The 25,986-nt window shown below is 46.7% G+C and overlaps 1 protein-coding gene across 1 annotated transcript; it reads left to right on the forward strand.

Annotated features, from left to right (window-relative positions):
- The first annotated feature begins 473 nt into the window (after nt 1–473).
- Nucleotides 474–25,166, forward strand: LOC140724378 (uncharacterized). The gene is made up of 10 exons (XM_073038824.1): nt 474–542; nt 4,194–4,284; nt 6,169–6,335; nt 12,329–12,500; nt 12,599–12,664; nt 16,009–16,414; nt 17,663–17,764; nt 18,723–18,809; nt 18,965–19,135; nt 25,055–25,166. The coding sequence occupies exons 2-10, from the start codon at nt 4,275–4,277 to the stop codon at nt 25,164–25,166; spliced, it is 1,293 nt and encodes a 430-aa protein (XP_072894925.1). The 5' UTR covers nt 474–542; nt 4,194–4,274.
- The last annotated feature ends 820 nt before the right edge of the window (nt 25,167–25,986 follow it).

Consider the following 25,986-nt stretch of genomic DNA (forward strand, 5'->3'; position numbering starts at 1 on the left):
AGGGATTGCATTTATGCAAATTTGTTTAGGATGTCACAAACAGGGGTCACTCCCTCCACAATTCCCTTATTCATTCATCCCTCTTCACTAATCTTCCTCCAGATACTTATCCCCATATACGGCCTTTTCGGGTAGGAATTGTGTATCGTACCGGGTTGGGAATCGAACCCGTACTCTGAGAACCGGGAGGTGGAGCGATGGCGAGGGGGAAGATACAGAGGGAAAAATAAAAAATGTAGCTGATGTAAATATGAAATAACGTATAAAATGCGGCAAATAGGTCGGGCAGCGTGTGAGGGGCGAGGAGCAGAGTCACCGGTTCAGATGGGAGACCTTCCACCCGTCAACTGATCCCGTTTCCAGCTCCCATTTCAAATACAGATCTGCAGTATCTCAGGTTTTCGCTTCCGAGGCCCTGCCCCCGCTCTCACAGTCTCCGGGTGGGCGGGGGTTTTCTTTCCGTTCTCTGTTGAAGCGGGTCGTCTGCTGGGAGCGGGTGGTCCGATCGCTGTCTCCGGGACAAATTGATCAAGTTCTTATCGGTGAGTATTGAGGCCGGTCATTAGGGGTGGACGTGACCGATAATTTGCCATCGGTGAGTACTGAATCCGATCCCGGGGCAGGGGGGATCCTGACGTTGGGCAGAGACTCACGTTAACTTTCCCGAACTGGCGGCCTCGTCTGGCTCCCTGGATACAAACTGTCTTGGTCGGTTCCGGGTTATGGGACCTTCTCACCGAATCGCCTGAGGTGAGCCGCCGCTCAGCCCCTGGTGTTCTGGTCCCAGGAGCGGGATGGGGTGGTGATGCCGAGACTGAACCCATCCATTAGGATGTACCTGCTGAACTTTACCTCGATCACCCGGCCCGGTATCGGATCCAAACTTCACCTGGATCGACGCCTGGGGTCGAGAATTGTTTTACATATTTCCAGCACACTGGAAGCGGCCGTTCGGCCCGTTGTGTTGTTGCAGACAGAGGGTTAAACAGAGTAATTGCTCCCTCGGGAGACACCTCCACGTGTATCAGTAGTTTCATCTTTCCCCCGTTCAGACGGGACAGTGAGATTCAGATCTCTCACGTCCTCTGAGGGGACTGGGAAGTTTATTTACATCTTCTTTCCATGACTACGACTTGCCGAAATGCTTACAGTGTTTCCCGATATACGGCCCTGTTAATGCGAACATTAAGTTTTTCTTTTTCATTTATCTGGGTTTCATCCCCATCGCCATCTGGATCCATCTGCTCATCCACTGCGCATCCTGTTCAACCTCTGTCCAGTCTGTATCCTATTGCAGTAATGATATATATCAACCATCTTGTTCAACCTCAGTCCAGTCTGTATCCCATCACCTCAATCATATATATCAACCATATTGTTCAACCTCAGTCCAGCCTGTATCCCACCACCTCAGTGATGTATATCAACCATCTTGTTCAACCTCTGTCCAGTCTGTATCCTATTGCAGCAATGATATATATCAACCATCTTGTTCAACCTCAGTCCAGCCTGTATCCCACCACCTCAGTGATATATATCAACCATCTTGTTCAACCTCTGTCCAGTCTGTATCCTACTGCAGCAATGATATATATCAACCATCTTGTTCAACCTCAGTCCAGCCTGTATCCCACCACCTCAGTGATATATATCAACCATTTTGTTCAACCTCTGTCCAGTCTGTATCCTATTGCAGCAATGATATATATCAACCATCTTGTTCAACCTCTGTCCAGTCTGTATCCAACCACCTCAATGATATATATCAACCATCATATTCAATCTCTGTCCAGCCTGTATCCCATCATCTCAGTGATGTATATCAACTATCTTGTTCAACCTTTGCCCAGCCTGTATCCTATTGCAACAATGATATATTTCAGCAATCTCTCTTTAAAACTTTGTCTACATTGCGAAGTTTTGTTTTTCATCTTTTATAGGATTGGTTGAACACAACACGAGGCAGGGTAAAAGCAGCCATTTCAATTTTAGTTTCACTGTTACAAAAAGGTTGCAGTGTTAATCTTTATCATAATGGAACTCATAGCATTTGATGTTGAGTTTGTTATTTCCTTTTTCGGTTATTTTCAGTGAGCCACTTCCTCCGTTTCCAGGGTAACAGCTCGTCAGAGCTGTAGCAAGTGTTGCAATTTTTTATCGCCCTGTTGTAACCGCCCCTCAGGGTAGAGACAGTGGCCTCGGGGCAAATGTAACAGAATGATAGTGGGAGGAAAGGATGCTGTGAACACTGTGGGGTGTGTTATACCAGGGTCAGAATTACCTCAGAACTAAGAAATTGGTTGGGTGGGTTGGCATTTACAGTTTAGGGTGCTGCTGATATTTTACAATCAGTTAACTATCTGTGCAATAAATGAAGAGGGAGAAAATACTACAGTTGCAGGAAATTTAAAGTAAGTAGGAGAAAATACTGGAAACGCTCAGCAGATCGGCAGCATCTTGGACTGTCTCAGTTCTGGAACTGGGCCTTCCATCATTCCTCCTTTCAGAGATGTAGTCTGATGTACTGAGTTCCCGGCACTTTCTACTTTATAATTTTACATTTTGTTCCTGCTACACAGCTGGAGACATGGCAGCCAGCTGTGCTGGGCAAGACCCCACACAGCAGGAAGATTGTGATCAAATGTGCTCGGTTTAGCTGCTGGGGTCAGGCTGAAGTGTATCCGCATCCTCTATACAGACCGGGGAACCAGCCTGAGCACCGGCCCCGGCAGAGGGTCATCAGGTTCTAATTCCACCTTAGTTTGTGAATCGGAAATGGCAGGAACACCCACGGCAAATCGCTGGCACCAAAGCGTCTTTGTATGGGTGATGATATTGGGCCGGTGACTCTGAGAATATGGAACTGGCAGTATAAGGGCTTCAGTCCAGGTTGGTAATTCGACTGCTGGGATCAGAATTTTCTCAGTCTGCAGTGAAGCTGAAATCCCGGGGAGTTGGGCATTGGTTGTGGGGAAATAACCATCTACGCTACCCAATAGGACATCATATCTGTCAAGTATTTTGGAGATTATTTAAGAGAGTTAGGTGAAGTTGGGCAGTGATGCTGTTCATTTGAACTTTGGTAAAGTCTGTAACAAGGTCCCGCATGGCAGCTGATCGGGAAGGTTCGGTCACGTGGGATTAATGGGGAGCTGGCGAGGTGGATTCACACCGGACTCGAGAACAAGAAGCAGAGGGAGATGACCGAAGATGGTTTTAACGAATGGAAGTCTGTGACAAGAGGGATGTGTGTGACAGTGTCGAGATCTCTCAAATTCATTATTAATGCCATTGATTTGTAAAATAATGTACAAAATTAGCAATTATGAATTGAATTGATTTCTTACATTCTTCACATACATGAGGAGTTAAAAATCTTTATGCTACGTCTAGGTCTAAATGTGCAATTTGCAAACAAAGTAATTTATAATAATTTGTAATAAATTGAACAGTCCATATAATAGAGTATACAGTACTCAAATCAACATGAGTTAATTAGTCTGATGGACTGGTGAAAGAAGCTGTCCCGGAGCCTGTTGGCCCTTGGAAATTGGGATATAAACTGTTTTTTTTTCCCAGTCTAAAGGCCATTTACCATTTACCAGATCAGCTGACAAACTACATACAACACTTTTCCATCATCACCTTTTAAAGTTTTAAGCAATTCAACTGGACTCCTGTCACATCCTGCAGCCTTATTATTAGTATTTTTTTTCTATCGCGCATTCGACTTCACTTCCAGAATGCCCGGCTCTAGATCGACGAGGGAGTCACTGCAGGTGGCTTCGCTGTTGAAATATTTTCTGTACAATTCTTTTATGTATTCACGCCATCTCTTTCTGATGTCTTCTGTTTCTGGGAGCGGCGGGAATTGCAATCGGGTTGTTCGACCTGTAAAACGTTGTGCTAGCCTGTATGGCGCCGTTGTGTAAGTCGTTGGTGAGGCCGTGTTTGCAGTACAAAGTATAGTTCTAGCCGCTATATGTTTGAAAAGGCTTGGTTAAAGTGGAAAGAGTGCAGAGATTTTCGAGTCTGTTGTCAAGGCCAGAAGGCCTCAATTCTGGGAAGAGAATGGTCACTCTACGTATTTCCCACCTGGAATGTGGGAGACTGAGCAGCGACCTTACAGAAGTATTTTAAATTTGAAGGACAGAGTAACTGGCTCATAGTTATTTTTTAATTGTGTAATTCAGATCATCGCCAGCAGGTGGTGTTTTCTTCTACCCGGACGGCAGACAAACAACGACATTCAACCAACGACAGTCAGAGTCAGAATGGAAACAGGTATGCTCACTGGCCTCTTTCTCATTAAAACTCTGTCATCCTGGTACACGTGTAGCCAAATCGTCATTAGTTCAGAGGAATAAATTTAGGCGCTAAAAGGACACATAGCAACACTTCCTTCATTGATCGTACTGGTAATGCGACATTGAACACTGGAACAATTCACTAGGTCCAGCGCAGGGACCTAAGAAAGGGAATGGTCGAATCACTCCGCTCACTATGCAGATCTTCACCTGAGTGAAAGGAAAAGGAGCTGCTGGAAAAAAAAAACAGTGGGTGTGGGTGAAACTCAGATAGAAATACAAGAGCGGGCAATGTAATGGTCCAGGGAACAGACAGAATTTCCGTCAGTATTTGGTACGCCCTGATGTGGGAAATGCCTCCGACAGCCAGTGAGAGAAATAGATGGTGTTTTCTGTTTTGAAGGGCAATGGTGAATTCTCCCCGGATTTTCGGGTTGTTGCTCAATGGAGGTGAGGGGAGTTTCCCGCTGTCTGTTTTCTGTTTGGAAGGACAGTGTGAATTCTTCCCCGATTTTCGGGTTGTTGCTCAATGGAGGTGAGGGGAGTTTCCCGGTATCTGTTTTCTGTGGCCCAGTTAAGGAACGTTATATTGTGGGAGAACGGGCTGGGTGTGGGAAACTGTGAACAGGAGAAATTTTAAACAGAGAATCTGAGTGGGCTATCGGGGCAATGAATGTCGTTTGCGAATAAGATTAAAGTAAAACAAAAGAGTAAGTAGAGAAGGCAATGAACACAATGGTGGAGGAACTCAGCAGGTCAGGTAGCACCTACAGTGGGAAACGAACAATCGCCGTTGCGGTTGAGGAATCTTCAACGGAGACTTTGTACATTGATTTCAGTGTTGTCTTGGGCACATAAAATAGAGTCAGGTCTGTGAGGACTGGAGGATCATTCTTCTGGGTGAAGACTTGTGACCAGTAGTCTCCACAAGGATCACTGTCTCGTTATGCATCGTGTGTGATGTAAGTAGTTCAATAATAAACTATGTATTCCTCAAACTAATTATATATATGTATATCAAATCATATAGGTGGACTGATTGGTCCATTGACAGTCTCGGCGGGGTCGTGTAAATTTGGGACTGTAGTCAAAATGCGAAGCATCCAATTAGAAATTGGAACAGAAAATCACCAAATACAGTGAATTTGGGCAAATGTGAGGAGTTCCAACTTGGGAGGTCAAGTTTGCGAGCAATGTACGCAGTGAATGCTGGGACCATTAGGGTGGCTGATGTACAGACGGGTCCTGTGATGGATGTGCATAGCTCCCTGAAAGTGGCAACACAATTGGTAGCATGCTAACGATGAGTTGATGTGCGAATATGTATTTTTCAAAGTTATGCTGTAACTGGATGAACGTTGGTTCAGAGTCAATCTCAGCATTGTGCACAAATCTGGTGTGGAAAGATGATGTGGAAGCTCTGGCGAGGGTGCAAATGAGTTTCACCACGATTACAGAATACTTGCTGCCGGGAGAGGTCGATCAAGCTTGGATTGCTTCATCTGGAGCGTCGGAGACTGAGGCCTCAATCTCAGAGAATTCATACATTTATGATCGATAATCTGTGACTCGGTGCAAATATCACGTACTGGTGTGAATAGGTTTAAGGTTAGAGAGTAAAGTTTAAAGGGGATTTCGGATGCAGGTTTTCCACAGAGAGTGATCGGTGTCTGGAATGAGCTGCCGAGGGAGAGACTGGAAACAGATACTCAGCAGCATCTGAGAGGCGTTTGAACTCATGAGTAGGCCGGGAACGGAGGGATATTGACCATGTTCCTGAAGCTGGGATTGGTTTCAATTGGCATCGTGTCCGCATACGCATGGTACACTCTACTATTTTATGTTCTATGACTGACTACAGATCTTACCTCCGCTATCTCCGACTTCCTGTCAAATTGTGAGGATCACCAACTGTTCCAGTTGACGAGATTCTACATGGAGAGACTGGAGCAGGCGATTGAGGAGGGTGTGGAGGGAGTCAGCTTCATGTTAATGGGCGAGGATCACTTCACCGGGCCAGAGTATCACGTAAGTGGGAGGAACACAGACTGAGTGTAGATTCTACTGAATCAATCACAGACCGATGGAACCGGTGTAACGGCATCTCTGGGCTATAAAAATCCTGTAATGTTTGTGGTTAACATCAAGAAAAGAATTTTCGTTTGCAGAAACCCTGAACTTTTGTTAACCAATACAAGTCTCTGTCCATATTTCTGAACACATTCTCTTTTAGACAGACTAAATTACAGACAATGATTGAGAGGTGAATTTAGTGAAATGACACTTGACGGACATAGCAAGTGGGCAGAGAACCACTTTACACCACTCAGTCTGACATCACATCATGTTCCCCATACTCGACCTTAATGGCCATCACCAGACTCTCTTGATTACCCTCGGGTTTCCGAAAAGTCAAATATATAGTGACTTAATTCTCAGCTCATTTCTCGAGTCTACCTTCAATCCCATCGTCAATTGAACAGGCAATACTGAATATCGTCTCTCTTTTCAATTGCTGACCCTCTTGCATTTGATCAAGTATCCCAACATACCTCATGGTTCAGTTACCTTCTGTTCCTTGTGACTGTTCCATTTGGAGTTTGTAATTACCACAACACAGAGAACTGCAAAATAATACAATTAGTAATATTCCAAGCGTCTGCAGCTAACACAGAATTACCAAGAAACACCTTTATAATGATCCTCGTGTTACTGGGACACATTTACCTGTTGCTCACCAGACTGAATTTTAGTGAAGAGCCCAACATTATCCCCAACCCTAACATTCCACAGGAGACAACTGACAATTTCAATCCAAACTTCCTTCGCTGAATTACTGCCGTTTGGCTTTGGTCTTTCACACATGCATAAACGCCCTGAAATAGTGCAGCTCCTCACTGTCAATTCCTGGCTGTAGGCTGACACTGGACCCTCATGGAGCCTGGCATTGAAGTGTGAACATGCTGCGGTTCACCAGGGATTGCCCCAGGGAAAATCAACAGTGACCCGGTAATAATTTGATTTAGCCGTAGCCATCAAACTCTACACTACAGCAACAGGCTGTTCGGCCCATCATGTCCACACTGACCTATTATATGTCTAGTGGCATTGATCTGCACACCGACTAGAGAAATCCATACCTCTCCCATTCATGTACTTATCCGAATTGCTTTTAAATGTTCAAATCAAATGCACATGTACCACTTCCGGTGGCAGCTCATTCCATACTCTCACCAGCCTCTCAGTGAAGAAGTTCTCCCTCAAATTTTCTTTCCTCTTTCATCCTTAATTCATAACCTCTAATTCCCGTCTCACCCAACCTCAGTAATAGATGCCTGTTTGCATCTTCCCTCATTATACCTTTTATAAATTTGTATACCTCTATCACATCTCTCCTGGTACATCCTGCACTCTATGGCAGTTTTGACCTATTCAAACTTTCCCTATATCTCAGGCCCTCAAGTCCTGACAACACCTTGTAATTTTTTCCTGCACTCGTTCAATCTTATTGATATCCTTCCGAGAGGCAGATGCACACTTTGTTCCCAATTTGCCTCTGCAACATCAATTTCAACATAATATCCCAACTTCTGTATTCAATATTTTGATTTATGAAGGCCTATGTCCGAAAAGCTTTACAACGCAATCTACCTTCGACAACACTTTGAAGAGATTTTGGATATGTATTCACTGATATATTGGTTTTACCATTCCACTCAATGCCCAACCTCTCAATGTCTCAGTGCTATCGTGGTTCGTCCTCAAAAAGTGCAACACCTCACTCTTGTGTTCATTAAATTCTATCTGCCGATCTCCATCCCACCTTTTTCCAGCTGTTCCAATTCCCACTACAAACTCTGATAACCTTCCTCGCTATCCCTATGTTGGTGTCATCCACAGATTTGCATACCTAGTTTGCCACATGATATATCCCTGCCGCACACCGCTCGTCATTGACCTCCAGTCAGAGAAGTAAACCTCTACTGCCATTCTTAGCTTCTCTCACGAATGCAATATCTGATCGAACTTATTGCAATGTCATGAATCCCAAGCGATTTAATCTTATTGACCAGGCTGCCATGAGGGATCGTGTCAAAGGCCTTGCTGAAGTCCATGAAGACAACATTCACTGACTTGTTTTCATTAATGCTTTCATTACTTGCTTGGGAACTTGCTTCGTAACTTCCGTGAGAAACTATAAGACTGGTTATACAGGATCTACCAGGCACAAATCAGTGTTGACTATCCCTAATCAAACCTTGCCCATCCAAATACTCATATCCAGTCCCTTAGAATACCTACCAATAATTTTACCACCACTTGTGTTAGCCTCACCAACCTGTAATTTCTTGGCTTATTCTTACAGCCTTTTGAAACAGCAGAATAACATTAGCTACCCTTCAATATTTCCGCATTTGACGTTTAGAATATTTTTGCTGGAGCACCTGCAGTCTCTGAACTACTTCAAACAAGTTAGGAAGAACAACCTGGGTATAAATCAACCCTATTCTCTCTCAGTGCAGCAAACACTTCCTCTTCTGTAATCTGTAAAGAGCCCATGATTTCACTGCTGTTTCGCCTCACTCAAAATACTCTGTAAGTCTGCTGAGTAAATATAAATGCATAAACATCCATTTTAAATCTCCCCCGCCTTTTTCAGCTTCATGCATAAAGGCCCACTCGGAACTTCAGGAGGACCAATTTTGCCCGTTGGTCTGCTTTTGCTCTAAGAATATTTGATGAAGATTTTGCGGTTCTCTTCTCCCTTGTCTGCAAACTCATGCCATACTCCAGCCCTCCTGATTTCCTCTTTTAGTAACTTTTACAGTTATTTTACTCACCAAGTATCTCATTTGATCGTTCGAGCCTGTACTTGCTATGCGCTCCTTCTTCTTCACCAGGGCTTCAATATGTCTCAAAAACCAAGATTTCCTAAACATGTTACTCTTGCCTTTTATTTTGTCATGAACATTCAAATAGTGTACTTGCGGTCATTTGTACATTGTACTCTCAAAATATCAGTTTTGAAAGCCTTGCACTTATAAGCACATCTGTCACCTGAAAACAACCTGTCCCATAGAATCATAGAACCATAGAACCATAGAACATTACAGCACAGAAATAGGCCTTTTCGCCATTCCTGGCTGTGCCGAACCATTTTTCTGCCTAGTCCCACTGACCTGCACCTGGACCATATCCCTACAAACCCCTCTCATCCATATACCTATCCAAGTTTTTTCTTAAATGTCAAAAGTGAGCCCGCATTCACCACTTCATCTGGCAGCTCATTTCACACTCCCAACACTCTCATGTTCCCCCATGTTCCCTTTAAACTATTCCCCCTTCAATCTTAACCCATGACCTCTATTTTCTTCACCCCTAGCCTCAGTGGAAAAAGCCTGCTTGCATTCACTCTGTCTATACCATAATTTTATACACCTCTATCAAATCACCTCTCATTCTCCTGCGCTCCAGGGAATAAAGTCCTAAACTATTCAACATTTCTCTATCACTCAATTTCTCAAGTCCCGGCAACATCCTTGTAAACTTTATTTGCACTCTTCCAATCTTATTAATATCCTTCCTGTAATTAGGTGACCAGAACTTCACACAATACTCCAAATTCGGTCTCACCAATGTCTTATACAACCTCACCATTACATTCCAATTCCTATACTCAATACTTTGATTTATAAAGGCCAATGAACCAAAAGCTCTCTTTACTGCCCTATTTACATGTGATGCCACTTTTAGCGAATTTTGTATCAGTATTCCTAGATCCCTCTGTTCTAGTGCACTCCTCAGTGCCCTACCATTTACCTTGTATGTTCTACCTTGGCTTTTCCTTCCGAAGTGCAATACCTCACACTTGTTTGTATTAAACTCCATCTTCCATTTTCAGCTCATTTTTCCAACTGGTTCAGATCCCTCTGCAAGCTTTGAACACTTTCCTCACTGTCCACTCCACATTCAATCTTTGTATCATTAGCAAATTTGCTAATCCATTTTGCCACATTATCATCCAGATCATTGATATAGATGACAAATAACAATGGACCCAACACTGATACCTGTGGCATACCACTAGTCACAGGCCTCCACTCAGAGTACCAATCCTCCACTACCACTCTCTGGCTTCTCCCGTTGAGCCAATGCCTAATCCAATTTACTACCTCTCCATGTATACCTAGCGACTGAATCTTCCTAACTAACCTCCCATGCGGGACCTTGTCAAAGGCCTTACTGAAGTCCATGTATACAACATCCACTGCCTTCCCTTCATCCAATTTCCTGGTAACTCCCAATCCACTTTCTTCAGATACCTTCTGATACCATAAAAATTGGCCTTTCTCCAACTTAAATACTTAACTCGATAGCCAGACCTATTTTTTTCATAATGATCTTTAGCCTAATGGCATTATGATCACCAGATCCAAAGTGTTCTCTTGCACACTCCTCTGTTACTTGCCCTGTCTGGTACTCTAATAGAATTCCAGTATGCACTGTCTGTAGTTGTGACCTCAATATATTGATTACGGAAAGTTCCCAGATGCCAGTCCTGCACCTCCTCCATCCAAATCACATTAATGGTCACAATGTTGTAATTCAATGTTCTAATCCATGCTCAAAGCTCATCTACCTTTCCCTACAATACTTCTTGCAGTGAAATAATACGCATTTCGAAGCATTAGTTTCCTGACTTTGCATGTCGGCTTAACAGAATCTTTTCCACACAACCGCTCCATTATCCACTCTGGTTCTTCAACCCCTGCAACTCAAGTTTAACACCTCCCCACTCCCCACGCAGCGCTAACAACCCTTCCCGCAAGTCGATCAGTCCCCCTCCAGTTCGGATGCAAAACGATCACGTCTGTCCAGGTCCCATATTCTTTGGAAAAGAGCCCAATCATCCAAACAACTGAAACTTTCAATCATATACCATCTCATCAGCCACGCGTCAGACTATATTATCGTCCTATTTCAGGCCTCACTAGCACGTAGCACGTGTAGCAATCCTGAGAACACAATCCTGGAACTCCTGACCTTCAGCTTAGCATGTAACTACATGAACCTTCCTACTGTTGTCATTGGAACCGACGTGGACCAGGACCTCTGGCTGCTCGCCCTGCCCTTAAAAATATTTCAGACTCGATCCGCGATATCCCTTACCTTGGCAACACACCATTCAGAAATCTTGTTCTCGTCAACAGAATCTCCAGTCTGTTCTCCTAACCATTGAATTCTCACAGTCAGTGCAGCTCAGCTCTTCTCACCCTTTCCGAGTCACAAAGCCAAACTGAGTGCCAGAGGTATAATCTCTGGGTATCTACTCAGCTAGCTCATACCCCAGAACAGTAAGCCTCATACCTGTTATAGAGGGGTTTCTTGCATCGAGGCATTCCGTTTTCCCCCTCCTGACCGTCACCAAGTTCCCTGTGTCCTGTGCCTTGGGTATAGCCCCCTCCATTTGTATCCTGTCAGTCAACCTCTCAGCCTCCTGAATGATCCTGGGTTCAACAGCCCCAGCTCAAGTTCCTTAGCGCAGTCTGTAACAAGCTGCAGCTGGATGAAACTGCTGAAGGTGCAGGAATGTACTGGAGGTCTTCCGGTCTTACCACACCCTATAGGAAGAGCATTCCACTATGCTGCCTGGCATTCCCACTGTTCTACCCGTGAAAGATAGAATGGAAAATACTATCCAAAATCTACCTAAAGCCTCCGCCTCTCCTCACTGAATCATTCCCGACACAAAGCATCAACACCACATTCTATCTCTGAGCTCACATACACGATGTCCGTTCCACTTAAACCTTGCCAAGCGGATACTGCCCCGCAATCTGTGGCGTTGAACAAAAAAACGACTGACCACGCTCGCTTCTTTAAAAATCTTTCCCCCATTATGAACAGTTCAATGGCTCTCAGTGATCTGCGGTGTGCAAAATGTGCTGGATCAGTCCATGTTCAGGGTAGATTTGTACCCATCCCTTCGCTCCTCAATATGTCCCCATTGTTCATTACAGAGGGTGACTGAGCTCGCGGAGAAGGGAAACCGAGCGGACGCTTCCAAACTCCTCCTGGATCTGGTGATGGAGAGGGGCTCCGGGGCCCAGAGGGTGATGTGGGAATCCTTTGTGAAACTACATCACCATTTACCGAAGCTGAGCAGAATATTGAATGAAATACGGGAACGAGGTACGGTGAACAATACACTGTGTGTTACAGATGTCAATGCTGATGAATTTACAGTATTACACGGAACAGACTTCATGCAGGTTAATCTGTTTGAACAGGTGTCGGCCAGTTCGCCTACATGGACACTGAGCGGGGTTTATCTGAAGTGCCCAGACATCTGAAAGGTAAGCGATGGAACGGAAATCTCGAAGTCTTTCTTGAATTCTGAGAGTCTGAATCCTTGTCTTTCGAGGCATGTTTCTGCACTGTCAGAATCTGGGAAGCAGGTTTTTGTTGCTGTGGCTGAGGACAGGAAACCAAATGCATTTGTCACAGCCCCCTGCACCTTCCAGGTCTCGGGCTGTGCATGCAGAGACCTCCATGAGTTAGATAAACAGACATTCCGGTCGCCTAATATTTGGAGATTTGACAAAACTGAAGCCAGACCTTACCAATTGGAGCATTCAACTCCAGCAAAGGAAATCTCACACCTCAGATCCGAAGTGGAGCGGAGCTTTGCTGTGACCACAAGACATAGAAGCAACATTCGGCCATTCAGCCCACCGAGTCTGTTCCGCCATTCCATCATGGCTGAATCTGGATCCCACTCAAGCAAACTGGTCACCATATCCTTTGATGTCCTGATTGATCAGCTTCCGTCTTAAATATATGCACGGACTGGGTCTCCAACGCGGACTATGGCAGAGTATTGTACAGAATCACTACTCGCTAAAAAAAACCAAACAAACTCCTTACCTCTGTTCTAAAGGGTCGCCCCCTCAATTTTGAGGCTGTGCCCCTAGTTCTGGATACTCCCACCAGAGAAAACATCCTCCCCTCATCCATCCAATCTTGTCCTTTCAACATTCGGTAGGTTTCAAAGAAATACCCCCGCATTCTTTTAAATTCCACTTTTGCCCAAAGTTGCCAAAGCTCTCCTCATATGGTAACCCCTTCATTCCCGCAATCATCTTCGTAAAACTCCTCTGTACTCTCTCCAATGACACCTCCTTTCTGAAATATGGGATCCAAAACTGTTGACAATTCTCCAGGTGCGGCCTGACGAGTGTCTAATAAAGGCTCAGCATCACTTTTTTGATTCCCCTTGAAAAAAATACCAACATTGCATTTGCCTTCATGACCACAGACTCGGCCCATAAATTAAAATTCTGAAAGTCTTGCACGAGGACTCCGAAGTCCCTCTGTACATCTGGTGTTTGGACCTTCTTCCCATTCAGATAATGATCCGCTGTATTGTTCCTTTTACCAGAAGGTATTTTCATACATCTCCCAACACTGCATTCCATCTGTGACATTTCTGCCTATTCTTCCAATTGGTCTAAGTCCTGCTGCAAACGCCTTGCTTCCTCAGCACTACCTAAACCTCCATCTATCTTCGTATCATCCGCAAAACCATCAATTCCATTAAATTATTGACAAACAATTTGAAAAGTAGTGGTCCCAATACAAACCCTGAGGAATACTACTAGTCACGGGTAGCCAACCAGAAAAGGCCCCTTTTATTCCCAATCGCTGCCTCCGGTCTGTCAGCGATTCCGTTACCCTTGCCAGTACCTTTACTGCAATACCATACGATTATAACTTTTAAAGGAGTATCATAAAGGTATTCAGAAATACCTTCTGAAAATCCATGTAACTGGCATCCACTACCTGTCCTTTGTCCACTCTGCTTGTTACTACCTCGACGAACTTTAACAGATTTGTCAGGCAAGACTTCACGTAACAGGGACCTCAATGACTTTGTCTTATTTTGTCATTAGTCTCCAAACACCTCGAATCATCAAAATTAATAATAGACTCGAACAATTTCCCAACCACTGACGTTTGGCTAACTGGCTTATAATTTACTTTATTTCTCCCTTCTCCCTTCTTAAAGAGTAAAGTGACATGTGCAGTCCTCCACTCCTACGGGACCATGCCAGAATCGAGCAATTCTTGAAAGATCACAGCCAATGCATCTGTTATCTCTTCAGGAACCTCTGTTAGGACTGCGGGATGTAGTCCATCTGGCCCAGGTGACTTATCCCCCTTAAGACCTTTTAGTATGCCGAGCACTTTTTCATTTATAGCAGCAATGACACTTACTCCTCCTGCCTGTCACTGCACACTGCTAGCGTGTTCCACAGTGAAGACATATGCAGAGTACCCATTAGGATCTTCTGCCATTTATTTTATCCACATTACTATTTCACAGCATTACTATTGGATTTTCCAATGATCCAATGTCAATTTTCATCTCCTTTTTCTCTTTGTAACTGAAAAACAGGTTAGTTATCGTGCTGTATATTACTAGCTTGCCTGGCCTCATAATTCACCTTTTCCATTTTTATAGCTTTTCTCGTTGCCTTTTGTTGTTTTAAAAGGTTTCAGCTTCCCACTCACTTTTGACCTTTCTTTGGCTTCTATCCAGTCCTTAACGTCCTTTGTCAGCCACCGTTGCCTGCACATACCATTTGGAGTCTTCTTACCCTGTGGACCATATCTATCCTGCGCCTTGTGAACTGTTCCCAAAAAACTTCAGCCATCTCTGCTTTGCCGTAATCCCCAATGGTATCCTTCTCTAATCCATCTGGGCAAGCTCCTTTCTCATGCCTCTGTAATTCGCTCTGCAATACGATATACGTGACTTGTGCTTCTCTCTCTCTCAAAGTTCAGCATTAATGCCATCATATTATGATTACTGCCTCCTAAAGGTTTCTTTACTTTAAGCTTCCTGATAACATCTGCTTTATTACTTAACACCCAGTCTAAGATAGCCTTTCCCCGAGTAGACATTCAATAACTTCCCTCTATTGCGATGAGATACTCCAAAGTATGCTTGATTGTCCTATTCCTCTTGTATATTGAAGTCCCCCATTTCAAATGTTTCATTACCTTTATTACATACCTTTTCCACCTCACTTTACCATCTCAACCCTTCTTCTTTGCTACTATTTTGAAGCCCATATATGATTCCAATAATGGCTTTATTACCCTTGCAATTTCTTAGCTCCACCCACAAGGATTCAACATTCTCTGACCCCATCTCACCTCTTTCTAGAGATGTAATTCCATCTCTAGCCAACAGAGCTACACCACTGTCTATGTCGACCTGCCGGTCTATTCGGTACAAAGTGTATCCTTTGTTGAGCTCCCAACTATGGCCTTCTTTCATCCATGACTCTGTGATGCCCACAATGTTATACCGACCAATCTCTAACTGTGCCCAGAGTTTATGGACCTTATTCCAAATTCTGAGCACATTTAAATACAACACCTTCAACACCTTCAGTCCTGCATCTGCACCCTTTTGAATTTTGCCTCTCTCCACATGTGGAACCTGTAACAGCGAATCTCAAACAGATCAGAAATGTTTCTGGACCATCGTTCATTTTCAGACACTCTTGTCTCTGATCTCCCGATTTCACACAAACACGGTCTTTAACAAGTATTTTTACTCAGGAAAATATGTTGTGTGCTCCATGTTCATCAGTTCAAGCACTGACAATCTACTTCTGTCCGTCCTAAGATGTTCGAAGAAAACACATGGAGACTCTGCGGGCACAGACTGAAAAACTGAGTGTGAACACGATCCTGATGGCGGAGAAGGTGAAGGTTTCCCAGTTGGTTGATCGATACGCTGAGCTCACGGTCATTACTACCGTTCGAGATCGGAGACTGGTGGAACATGAGCTGCTGGCAAGAGGCAGAGACCACGAGGAGTGGAGAGAGAAACATCTCCGGGAGAAGCTGGAAAAAATACGGACTGATCAGTTATTCAGGAGGAGTTTTGTTCAAAAATTGAAAAGGTCTCTCTCTGGAAACAAATTTGGGATGTCTGCAGCAGTGGCCGGAGTCCCGGGGATCGGGAAAACAACACTGGTACAAAAGATTGTTTACGACTGGGCCACGGGGAAGATATTCCAACGATTCCAGTTTGTCTTCAGTTTCAAATTCCGAGAGTTAAACTCCATTAACTGCAGAATAAACCTGAGAGAACTGATTCTGGATCAGTATCCTTACTTTGGGAATTTACTGAGAGAGGTCTGGAAAAACCCAGAGGGATTGCTGTTTATATTCGATGGTTTGGATGAATTCAAACATATAATCGATTTTGCTGACAGTCAGAGAGATACAGAACCCAAGCACCAGTGCCCAGATCCCGAGTGGTGGTGTGAAGTGTCGGACATTGTGTACAGTTTAATCCAGGGCAAGCTGCTCCCAGGGTGTTCAGTGCTGGTGACCACCCGCCCCAATGCGTTACATTTATTGGAAAAGGCAGAGATCAGTGTCCGGGCCGAAATCCTGGGATTTGTTGGCGAGGAAAGGAAGGAATATTTCACCAGACATTTTGTAGTTCAGACGGTGGCGGAAGCTGTTTTCAAACACGTGAAGGAGAACGAGATCCTGTACACCATGAGCTACAACCCCTCCTACTGCTGGATCCTTGCTCTGGCACTGGGCCCCTTCTTCACACAAAGAGTCAGGGACCCGCAGCGAGTTCCCAAGACCATCACCCAACTGTACTCCTACTATATTTACAACATGCTGAAAAACCACGGCCGTGAGATTGAGAGCCCCCGTGATGTGTTACTCAGGGTTGGTCAGATGGCCTTCAGAGGAGTGTCCAGGAAGAAGATTGTGTTTACAGATGGAGATTTGATCAAGTACAATCTGCAGCCTTCCCAGTTCCTGTCCGGTTTCCTGATGGAGCTTTTGGAGAGAGAGGATTCTGCCCGGAGCGTGGTGTACACATTCCCATACCTCACCATCCAAGAGTTTGTAGCTGCAGTCGCACAATTCCTGAATCCACATCCCGGGGATATCCTGATATTCCTCTCTGAAGCCCACAACACGACAGATGGGCGATTTGAGGTATTTCTCCGTTTTGTTGCTGGTCTCTCCTCCCCAATGACAGCTCGGGGCCTGGAGGAGATTCTGGGTCCATTTCCTCATCAAACAACCTGCCGGGTGATTGACTGGGTGAAGGAGGAGGTTAAACGCCAGAGTGGAAACACAGAGAGTGAATCTGGTAAAAGGAGCCTCCTGAACACATTGCACTACCTGTTTGAGTCTCAGAATCGTGGACTGGCTCAGGCCGCACTTGGATCTGTGGAAACACTTTCATTCAGTGGAATGACACTGACCCCGATTGACTGCGCGGTCCTGTCTCATGTCATCAGACACTGTGATACAATAAAACACCTCGACCTAGAGAACTGCAGCAGTCAGTGTGAAGGAATCCAGCGGCTGGGACCCGGGCTGCACAAGTGCCAGGAGTTGAGGTAAATTGATTTATCTCTCACTCGGAACTGTGAAACTGTTCTATTGTGTCATTTCAATGTAAAGGGATTTGGGTTAAACTGTGATGAAACAGATTGTGAAGAATTGTGACAAATACCCAGGGGATCGGTCAGTAATTCCCCAAGGACAGGAGGGTTCTGTGGCTCCTTGTGAAGGGATGTCGGAGACTTCATCAGATCAGTGAACAACGGCCATTAGTTTAATGGTACTAAATCACAGGAGTGGCCGTGTTTCTCGCTGCCTGTGACACGTCCATTGACTATGTTCCTTCTTGTTGTTACTGACACCCAGACCGACACTGACTGCAGCAGGTGGGTCAGAGATTCACACCCCCTTCCCGATGAGGGACAAGAGACCGTCAGCAAACTGCCCCAGTGAGAAGGAAAGAAATACCATTTTGAGATTGTCCTCCCCTGCCCTTCCCCGTGTGACTATCACCATCAGTCCACCGGTGAGACTGTGCTCACTACCAGATACACCTACCCCATGGGTGAATCTTCTCTCCCGATTGTGGGACTCAGTTCAGACCAACCCCTTCCGTGTATCCATTTGTCTTGTGGGATTGTGTTTTCACATCAGTATCCTTATGTGGGATCTCTATTCCCCATCCCACTTCCTCCTTCAAGTTCCGTCCTTTTCCTCACTGTGAGACGTTCTCCAACCCTGCTCCTTCCTACTGTCTCACATCAGGTACACTTTTCTAACCATTGGGGAATGAGACAGAATATGTGGAGTTTACAGGGTCACACCGACAGACTAAATTCCTGACATTCTGTGAATACGCTGGAGCTGGTCAGTGAGGGACATTGACAGTGATGGGAACTCCGATCAGTGATTTACTGAAGGGTTTAATGTTTCCTGAAATATCCAAGTGAGAGAAATTCCCTCAGACCGACGGTTTGAATCACTTTGTTCCTCAACTTGTCTGTTTGTGTTCAGACTCGGGGTGAATGAATTGGGAGATTCAGGAGTGAAACTGGTGTCTGCGGCTCTGAAGAACTCGGAGTGTAAAATACAGAAACTGTGGTAAGTAGCAGACTGTGGCAGATTATGTTTCCAGTTACTGGGTGTCTGACACTGACCAGTAATGTGATGAGTAATTATGCTACTGCTAAACACTGGGGATTTGTACCGTCTCCTGTCTCTCTGTGTCCTTCATCCTCAATCTCCCTCATCTCCAGGCTGGGGGATGTCGGTCTCACAGATTCTGGTGCCGAAGATCTCGGCTCCGCTCTCAGTACAAACCCATCACTGATGGAGCTGGATCTGAATGGTAATAAACTGGGAGATTCCGGAGTGAAACTGGTGTCCGCGGCTCTGAGGAACCCGGAGTGTAAAATACAGAAACTGGGGTAAGTACCAGACTGTGAGAGATTGTGTTTACAGTCACTGTGTGTCTGACACTGAACATTAATGTGATCAGTAATTGTGTTACTGATAAACACTGGCGATTTGTACCGTCTCCTGTCTCTCTGTGTCCTTCACCCTCACTCTGTCTCATCTCCAGGCTGTTGAATGTCGGCCTGACAGATTCTGGTGCCGAAGATCTCGCCTCCGATCTCAGTACAAACCCATCACTGACGGATCTGAACCTGGGATTAAACTCGCTCACAGACCGATCTGTCCCCGCTCTCCGCCGCCTCATACTGACCCGTCCGAGTCTGGAGCGGATCCGGCGAGTGTTTGTGTTAATGTTCAATGTGATAAAATATCAGCCGATCCGCGGGTTTTCTGGTGATATTTGTCTGTGAGTGCTGAAACATTAACCTCAGTCCCCTGTTACTGACACTGTTGGGTAATCTGTTTATTTTGTCTTTATTCCTCCATCTGATTCAGGCTGTGGGGGAGTCGGTTCAGTGAGACCGGGGAGAAGGAACTGAGATCTCTGCAGGAACCCAGACCCGGACTGACAGTGACCGTGTAAACAACTGAATGTGTGAACATCCCCGTTCGCGGGATGGTGGCATTTGGCTGATTCCCTGACCTCCCCTTTAACTCCCACTTTACCTTTAATGGCCGCGCGTCCTTTAATTCCCAACCGTTCCAACGGAACTGGCTCCAGTCTCGCGACGTCGAAAGTGATCCCGCAGTGACTTATTTCCGCCTATTGTCCAGCGGCCTAGCTTCCGCTGGATGTGCTAGTTCTAGACTTCCCCTGGCAATCAGACAGTTAGGAAGAGCCCGGGATGGCGGGCTGGGACACTGGTGTCCCGGTGTGGGATTATCCCGGGATAATAATCTTTTTACTCCCTTTGCTGAGGACGGTGCATTCGGCAGCCTGGCCGATATAATGATGTTAAATTGACAAATCCCTCGGCAGTGACCCTGGATCTGCAGCGATCCCGGACACGGCCCTGAAGTGTGATTTTATAATCATCGGTTCCCCGATGCAGAGTGACGGTGAGAAACGGGACTGATTATTCAGACTGTCACTCGTTGTCGCCGGTCAGTTAATTGTGTGTGACTGTGAGTGAGTCGGAAGCAGCTTATTTATTCCCACACGTCAGCAGCTCACACGTTGTTTAATTTACATTTGTCATGATGAAATCAATAAACCGCTGTAACTTCCTATCCTGGTGCCGGACTCGAGTTTTATTTGTGGTTTCTGCTGCCCCCCGCACCCTGTGCACTGCAACAGTGGGTCGGAGCTCCTCACACTGACACAGTCGCGTCTCAGCTCCAGGCTGAGGGAGGGTGGACCGGCAGAGTCTGGGTGCCCAGGATCTCATCTCCACCCATCATCAATTCTGGCTAAATGATCCCCTTCTGTCCTCCGCAGATAGTTAAAATCGACTGCAATAACAGACATGAGTACTCTGAGGTCCAGAGTACGAGAGGGCCCACCAAATCGTCCCGTCACACACTCCCCGGTGTCAGACAGAGAGTGAATCTCCCACCACACCATCGGAATCACACATTCCCGGGGTCAGACACAGAGTGAATCTCCCTCCACACCGTCCCATCACACACTCCCGGGGTCAGACACAGAGTGAATCTCCCTCCACACCGTCCCATCACACACTCACGGGATCAGACACAGAGTGGATCTCCCTCCACACTGTCCCAACACACACTCCGAGGGACAGACTTGGGAAAAAAAGGGTCTCTCGTGTGAGATATATCAACTGAGTTGAATCAGATTACAGAGGACACTGTCATTGTGCAGGGGACACACACACACACACACACACACACACACACACACACGCACACGCACACGCACACGCACACGCACACGCACACGCACACGCACACAAACGCACACGCACACGCACACGCACACGCACACAAACGCACAAACTCACACGTTGAATATATGTAGAAGTGCTCACAGAGACTAGGAGGGATGCAATTTGCACAGACCAGGGGAGGGTGGGAGGGAGTACAAACGGGCAAGGGAGTACAGATGAAATTCATAAACAAAGCAGCTAACAATCACATTTGAATTCTAGAGTTGAGAGATCGCCCAGGCTGAAGTCAAAGTTGAGGATAGTTTTGCAAAGCGGGACTCCACCCCTTCGTCCTCTAATACGGTCCGCACTCCTCACAGGACGCTGTCCCTTCCCTTCTACTCACACGGACCGCGATCCCAATTAAATGCCATTCTTTCCCATTTTATTCCCAAGATTCGCATTACCAATGGACCCTACCCCTTCACATTCACTCCCACTCTTTGCCTGCCAGTGGGGACACGGCCCTTCCCATTTACTCCCACCCTCTGTACCGCTTCCCATTCACGCCAATCGTCCGAACTTCCAATCCGTACATTCCCATTCACTCCCAATGGGACCCAAACCTCCTATTCACTACCACCATCTGCCTCCCAATGGGACTCCTTCCAGTTCATTCTAATGGGTCTGTGAACCTGGAAATTGGCTGGGGAGGCCCGAATTCTGTGTTTGACAGAACTCGAAGTGGCGTTTAGGAAAGTTGACGAGAACGCCGATGGTTTATTAGTTACAAGGAAAGTCGAGGATCGTGTGGATGTTGACGACTTTGTAAAAACTGACGAGGTTCTAACTTTTGGTGTACACGGGTGCAGATGATCGGACTGATGGACATTCGGCACGCCTTCCTGAAGATGGTGGGGGGGGGGTGGGGGGTGCGTGTGAGAGAGGTTTATGGTTTCCGTGTCCCCACGCCGGGAGATTCATTGCGCCCGGTTCCCGGTGTCCACATAGCACACAGGAAGTTATACAGGGCACGGTTCCCGGTCTCCATATCCGAAACTGGGAGTTTTACCGCGCACCGTATCGGTTCTCTGTATCGACACCGGGAATATTACCGCACACGTTTCCTGGTGTCTGTATCCTCCTCTCTCCACGACACTCGGAGAGTGATGACGCACAGGATCCGGAGATGAGGATGTCGGATCGGTCTCTATTGTTTGCGATATATTTATTATTTGTGATAAATAGTCTGCGCAATCGAGTGGAGGGTGGTCGAGAGTGTCTGTCCTGCGAGGGGCTCCTGATTGAAAAATGGTGAATCGGGAGGGAACGACAGAAGGATTTAGAATGGTCACTAGGGAGTGAGTGAAAGGTTGACTGAAAATGGACTCCGGGGAGAGAATGAGGGGCTGAGTGACAATGGGCGCCAGGGAGGGGAAGATGGGCGGAATTAAGATGGCCGTGGTCAGCTTGTTTCTCATGGCCGGCAGGGAGGGAGTGATACACTGACAAGAGAGTGGGAGTGACCGTCAGGGTTGGTATTGTGCACAGACTGAAAATTATCACGGGGTGGGGGGAGGGGGAGTTATGTGCTGATTAAAAATAAGATTCTGGATTAAAAGCCAGGATATAAAATTATCACCAGGGAGAGAGTGACGCCCCGAGATAACATTGTCACCAGGGAGGGAGTGACGCGCGAATTGAAAATGATCCGTGAGGGAGGGATGCACTGAGAGAAAATGGACGCCAGGAAGGGAGTAACACACTGACAACCCGGAGGAAATGGCGGCCCGACCTGAAATAGTCCCTGATTCCTTTGTTACAATGGCCGACAAGGAGAGAATGATGGACGGAACTCAAATGGCCAACAGGGAGGGAGAGACGCACAGGGTAAAATGGCCTAAATGGAGACAATGGCACATTGAGAAGAGAGAGGGGGTAATAGGTCGATGTAAAACAATCTATTGGGAGAGAGTGACGCTCTGACAAAAAATGGTCGCTGCTTCGCTTAAGATGTCTGACGGGGCAATTTAGGGTTAGTGATACAATTGTTTAAAGTGAGCGCCGGGAAGGGATGTTGTGAGACTCCGATTGAAAACTGCTGTCACCATCGTTAATTTTGTTGAGAAATAGGGAGAGATGTGGTGACTGAAGGAGACCCGTTCGGCCGGGTTGAAACGGGACCAAGGAGGGGAGAGATGTAGTGACGGAAGGAGACCCCGTTCGGCCGGGTTGAAACGCGACCAAGGAGGGAGAGATGTGGTGTGACTGAAGGAGACCCGCTCGGGCCGGGTTGAAAACGGGACCAAGGAGGGAGAGATGTGGTGACTGAAGGAGACCCCGTTCGGCCGGGTTGAAACGGGACCAAGGAGGGAGAGATGTGGTGACTGAAGGAGACCCCGCTCGGCCGGGTTGAAACGGGACCAAGGAGGGAGAGGTGTGGGTGACTGAAGGAGACCCCGTTCGGCAGTGAGCACAAGAGAGGGAGGGACGCGCTGATTTAAAATGGGCGAATCCTTGGTTAATGTGGCCGCCAGGGATGGAGTGAGACACTGACCTACAATGGCCACTGTCACACTCAGAATCTATGGCGAAGGAACATGCTGTGCCCATGGATACAATACCAGGATCGAGTGTGTTATTGATTGTAATAACAGTATTTAAATTTGTGTTTTATATAGTCTTGCATATTGTATATATGTTTTAATTCTAATAATGTTGTCATTGAATAAACTAATGTAATATATCTCAGATATTTACACATACACATATACATGTGGGTTTTGGGGAGGAGTGCTGAGGGGGTTTGGGAGGAAGAGGAGTGATGGGACGAGGAGTGGACTGAGGAGATGGTGAGCGTGGCGAAGTCACTGACTCAATAAGGGACGAAAAGGGGAGGGGCGAAAGTTCCTGTCACAAACTGGTGCCCGACATGGAGAAGATAGAGACGGGGTGAGGAGGAGTGAAACGACAGGAAGGGAGCGGGGGTGATGGGGATGGTGATGGAGGGGATGTAATGGGACGTAGAGGGAAGGGAAGTGATGGGGCATGGAAGAGGGGGAAGTAATGGGACGGGGGGGGGAATGATCTGAGAGGACAGGTCTGAGAGAACAGTATGAACGATTGGGGAATGACTTTTTCAATAGTGGAGGATGAATGGGTGATGACATTTCCTTCGCAAATAAGACGCGCTGCAAGAAAGGGGGCGTGTTCTGGGGAAAGGGGGAGCGAGGGGTCGGGGACGCCGTCAGGGCTGATAGGACGGAGAGTTGAGTGTCTCAACGGAGGGAGAGGGGAGCGACTCATTCAACAACTGAAGGAAGGGAATGCGTGGGGGAGCGAAATTTCCCATCAGAAAATGTTCGCCACCCAGGATGTGGTGGGATGGCGGGAGAAAGGGCAAGGGGTCAGAGAGGGGAGGGTGTCAAGAGTGACGGGGTGTGTAGGGGTTTGACTCACTGGGTAACAGAGGGAGGGAAGGCGATGAGGAAAGGTGAAAATTGGCATCGCGAAATGGCAGCCAACCAGCATAAGATGTAGAGCATCGAGATGGCGGGGATAGGAAAGCGAGGGGAGGGAGGGAAGGGGTTTGCGAATGATGCGATGGGAAGGAAGGTGTCAAGATGGAGAGTGTGAGGGAGTGACACACTTCGTGGTGGAGGAAATGAGAGGGAGGATTACACACTGTCACAAAATGTCTGTCGCAGAAGGTTCAATGGAGAGTTGGGAGACCGAGGAGGGAGGGAATGGAGAGCAGGGATGAGGAGTTGATATTGAATAAACAGGGAGGGAAGTGAGTAGAAGGTGAGGGTAAGGGTGTGCCTCATTCTATGATACTAGGAACGTAGTTACCAATATTAACCATCACAAAATGGCTGCCAGCCAGCGTGAGATGGGCGGTGATAGAGGGGAGAGCGAGGGGACAGGGAGCGGAGTGTTTCAGGAGTGACGGGATGGGGTGAGGGTGGGAGGGGGCGGCTCGTAACAAGGGAGCGGGAACACTGAGGGGTACCCATGGGGAGGAATATATATAGTTTGGGCACCGTTACCACCCCTCCCATCTCCTAAATACCGCCTTGATTTTTTTCCTCCCTTCCTCAGGTCGCCTGCCCCGAATACTTCAGTCTGTCCCGTGGATTGGGTGGACGCGTTGTCACTGAGGCCCGTGAAAGGCAGGAGTGGGCGCGGGCTTACTGGAGAAGATGGAGGCTAGGTCTATCGGTGCCGGCTGGTTAGGTGCGGGCGGGGGTGAGAGGGGAGTGATCAGATTGAGGAGGGGAGGGGAGAAAGAAAGTTGAGGAGAGGAGACGAGAGGAGTGTCTGAGCGTCGTCCATTACCCACGCTCTCAGCCTCTCTCTCCCACACTCCCTCTCTTCCCCCTCTGTCCCCTTTTCCCTCTCCATCTATTTCCCCCTCCTCTCTCTCCCCCACCCTATCCTCCAGCCCCTCTCACCACCCTTTGTTTCCGTCCTCCCCCATCACCATCTCTTTCTCTATCCTCCCCCACGCTGCCTCGCCCCGTCTCTATATCCCCGGTCTCATCCCAAAGCTCTCCCTCATCCCGGCTGTTCTCTCATCTACGATTTCTCTCCCTCTCCTACTGGTCAATCTCCCGTCTTGGTCTCCCCTTCTCCCACACTGGCCTTTCTCTCCGTCTCACTCCCTAATCACCCCAGTCGCTCTCTCTCCGCCCTCCCAGATTCTCTCTCTCCCAGATTCCCTCTCTCCAACATTCTCTTTCAAAGTTAAAAGTAAATCTATTATGAAAGTACATCTACCGCCACCATATACAGCTCTGAAATTCAGTTTAGAAACAGAGAACATAGGAACACAGAAAAACTAGAGCACAATACAGGCCCTTCGGCCCACAAAGCTGTGCCAAGCATGTCATTTCCTTGCAGGCATACACCAAAAGCAATATAAAATAATAACGATAATAGAATAAATGAAACATATCTTCTGATGGTAATTAGGCAGGGTTTTCTTCCGCCAGGGTCCTTCTCAACTCTCCCCTTACCCCCGTCTGTCTGCT

Source organism: Hemitrygon akajei, unplaced genomic scaffold (genome assembly GCF_048418815.1).
Source record: "Hemitrygon akajei unplaced genomic scaffold, sHemAka1.3 Scf000199, whole genome shotgun sequence".
NCBI classification, from domain to species: Eukaryota; Metazoa; Chordata; class Chondrichthyes; order Myliobatiformes; family Dasyatidae; genus Hemitrygon; species Hemitrygon akajei.

Bases quoted from the DNA above. Each gene is read 5' to 3' on its own strand.
- LOC140724378 (XM_073038824.1), top strand. The intron at 17,765-18,722 runs GTAAATTGATTT...GTTTGTGTTCAG, and splicing joins CACAAGTGCCAGGAGTTGAG to ACTCGGGGTGAATGAATTGG. The intron at 19,136-25,054 runs GTAAGTACCAGA...TCCCTTCCTCAG, and splicing joins TGTAAAATACAGAAACTGGG to GTCGCCTGCCCCGAATACTT.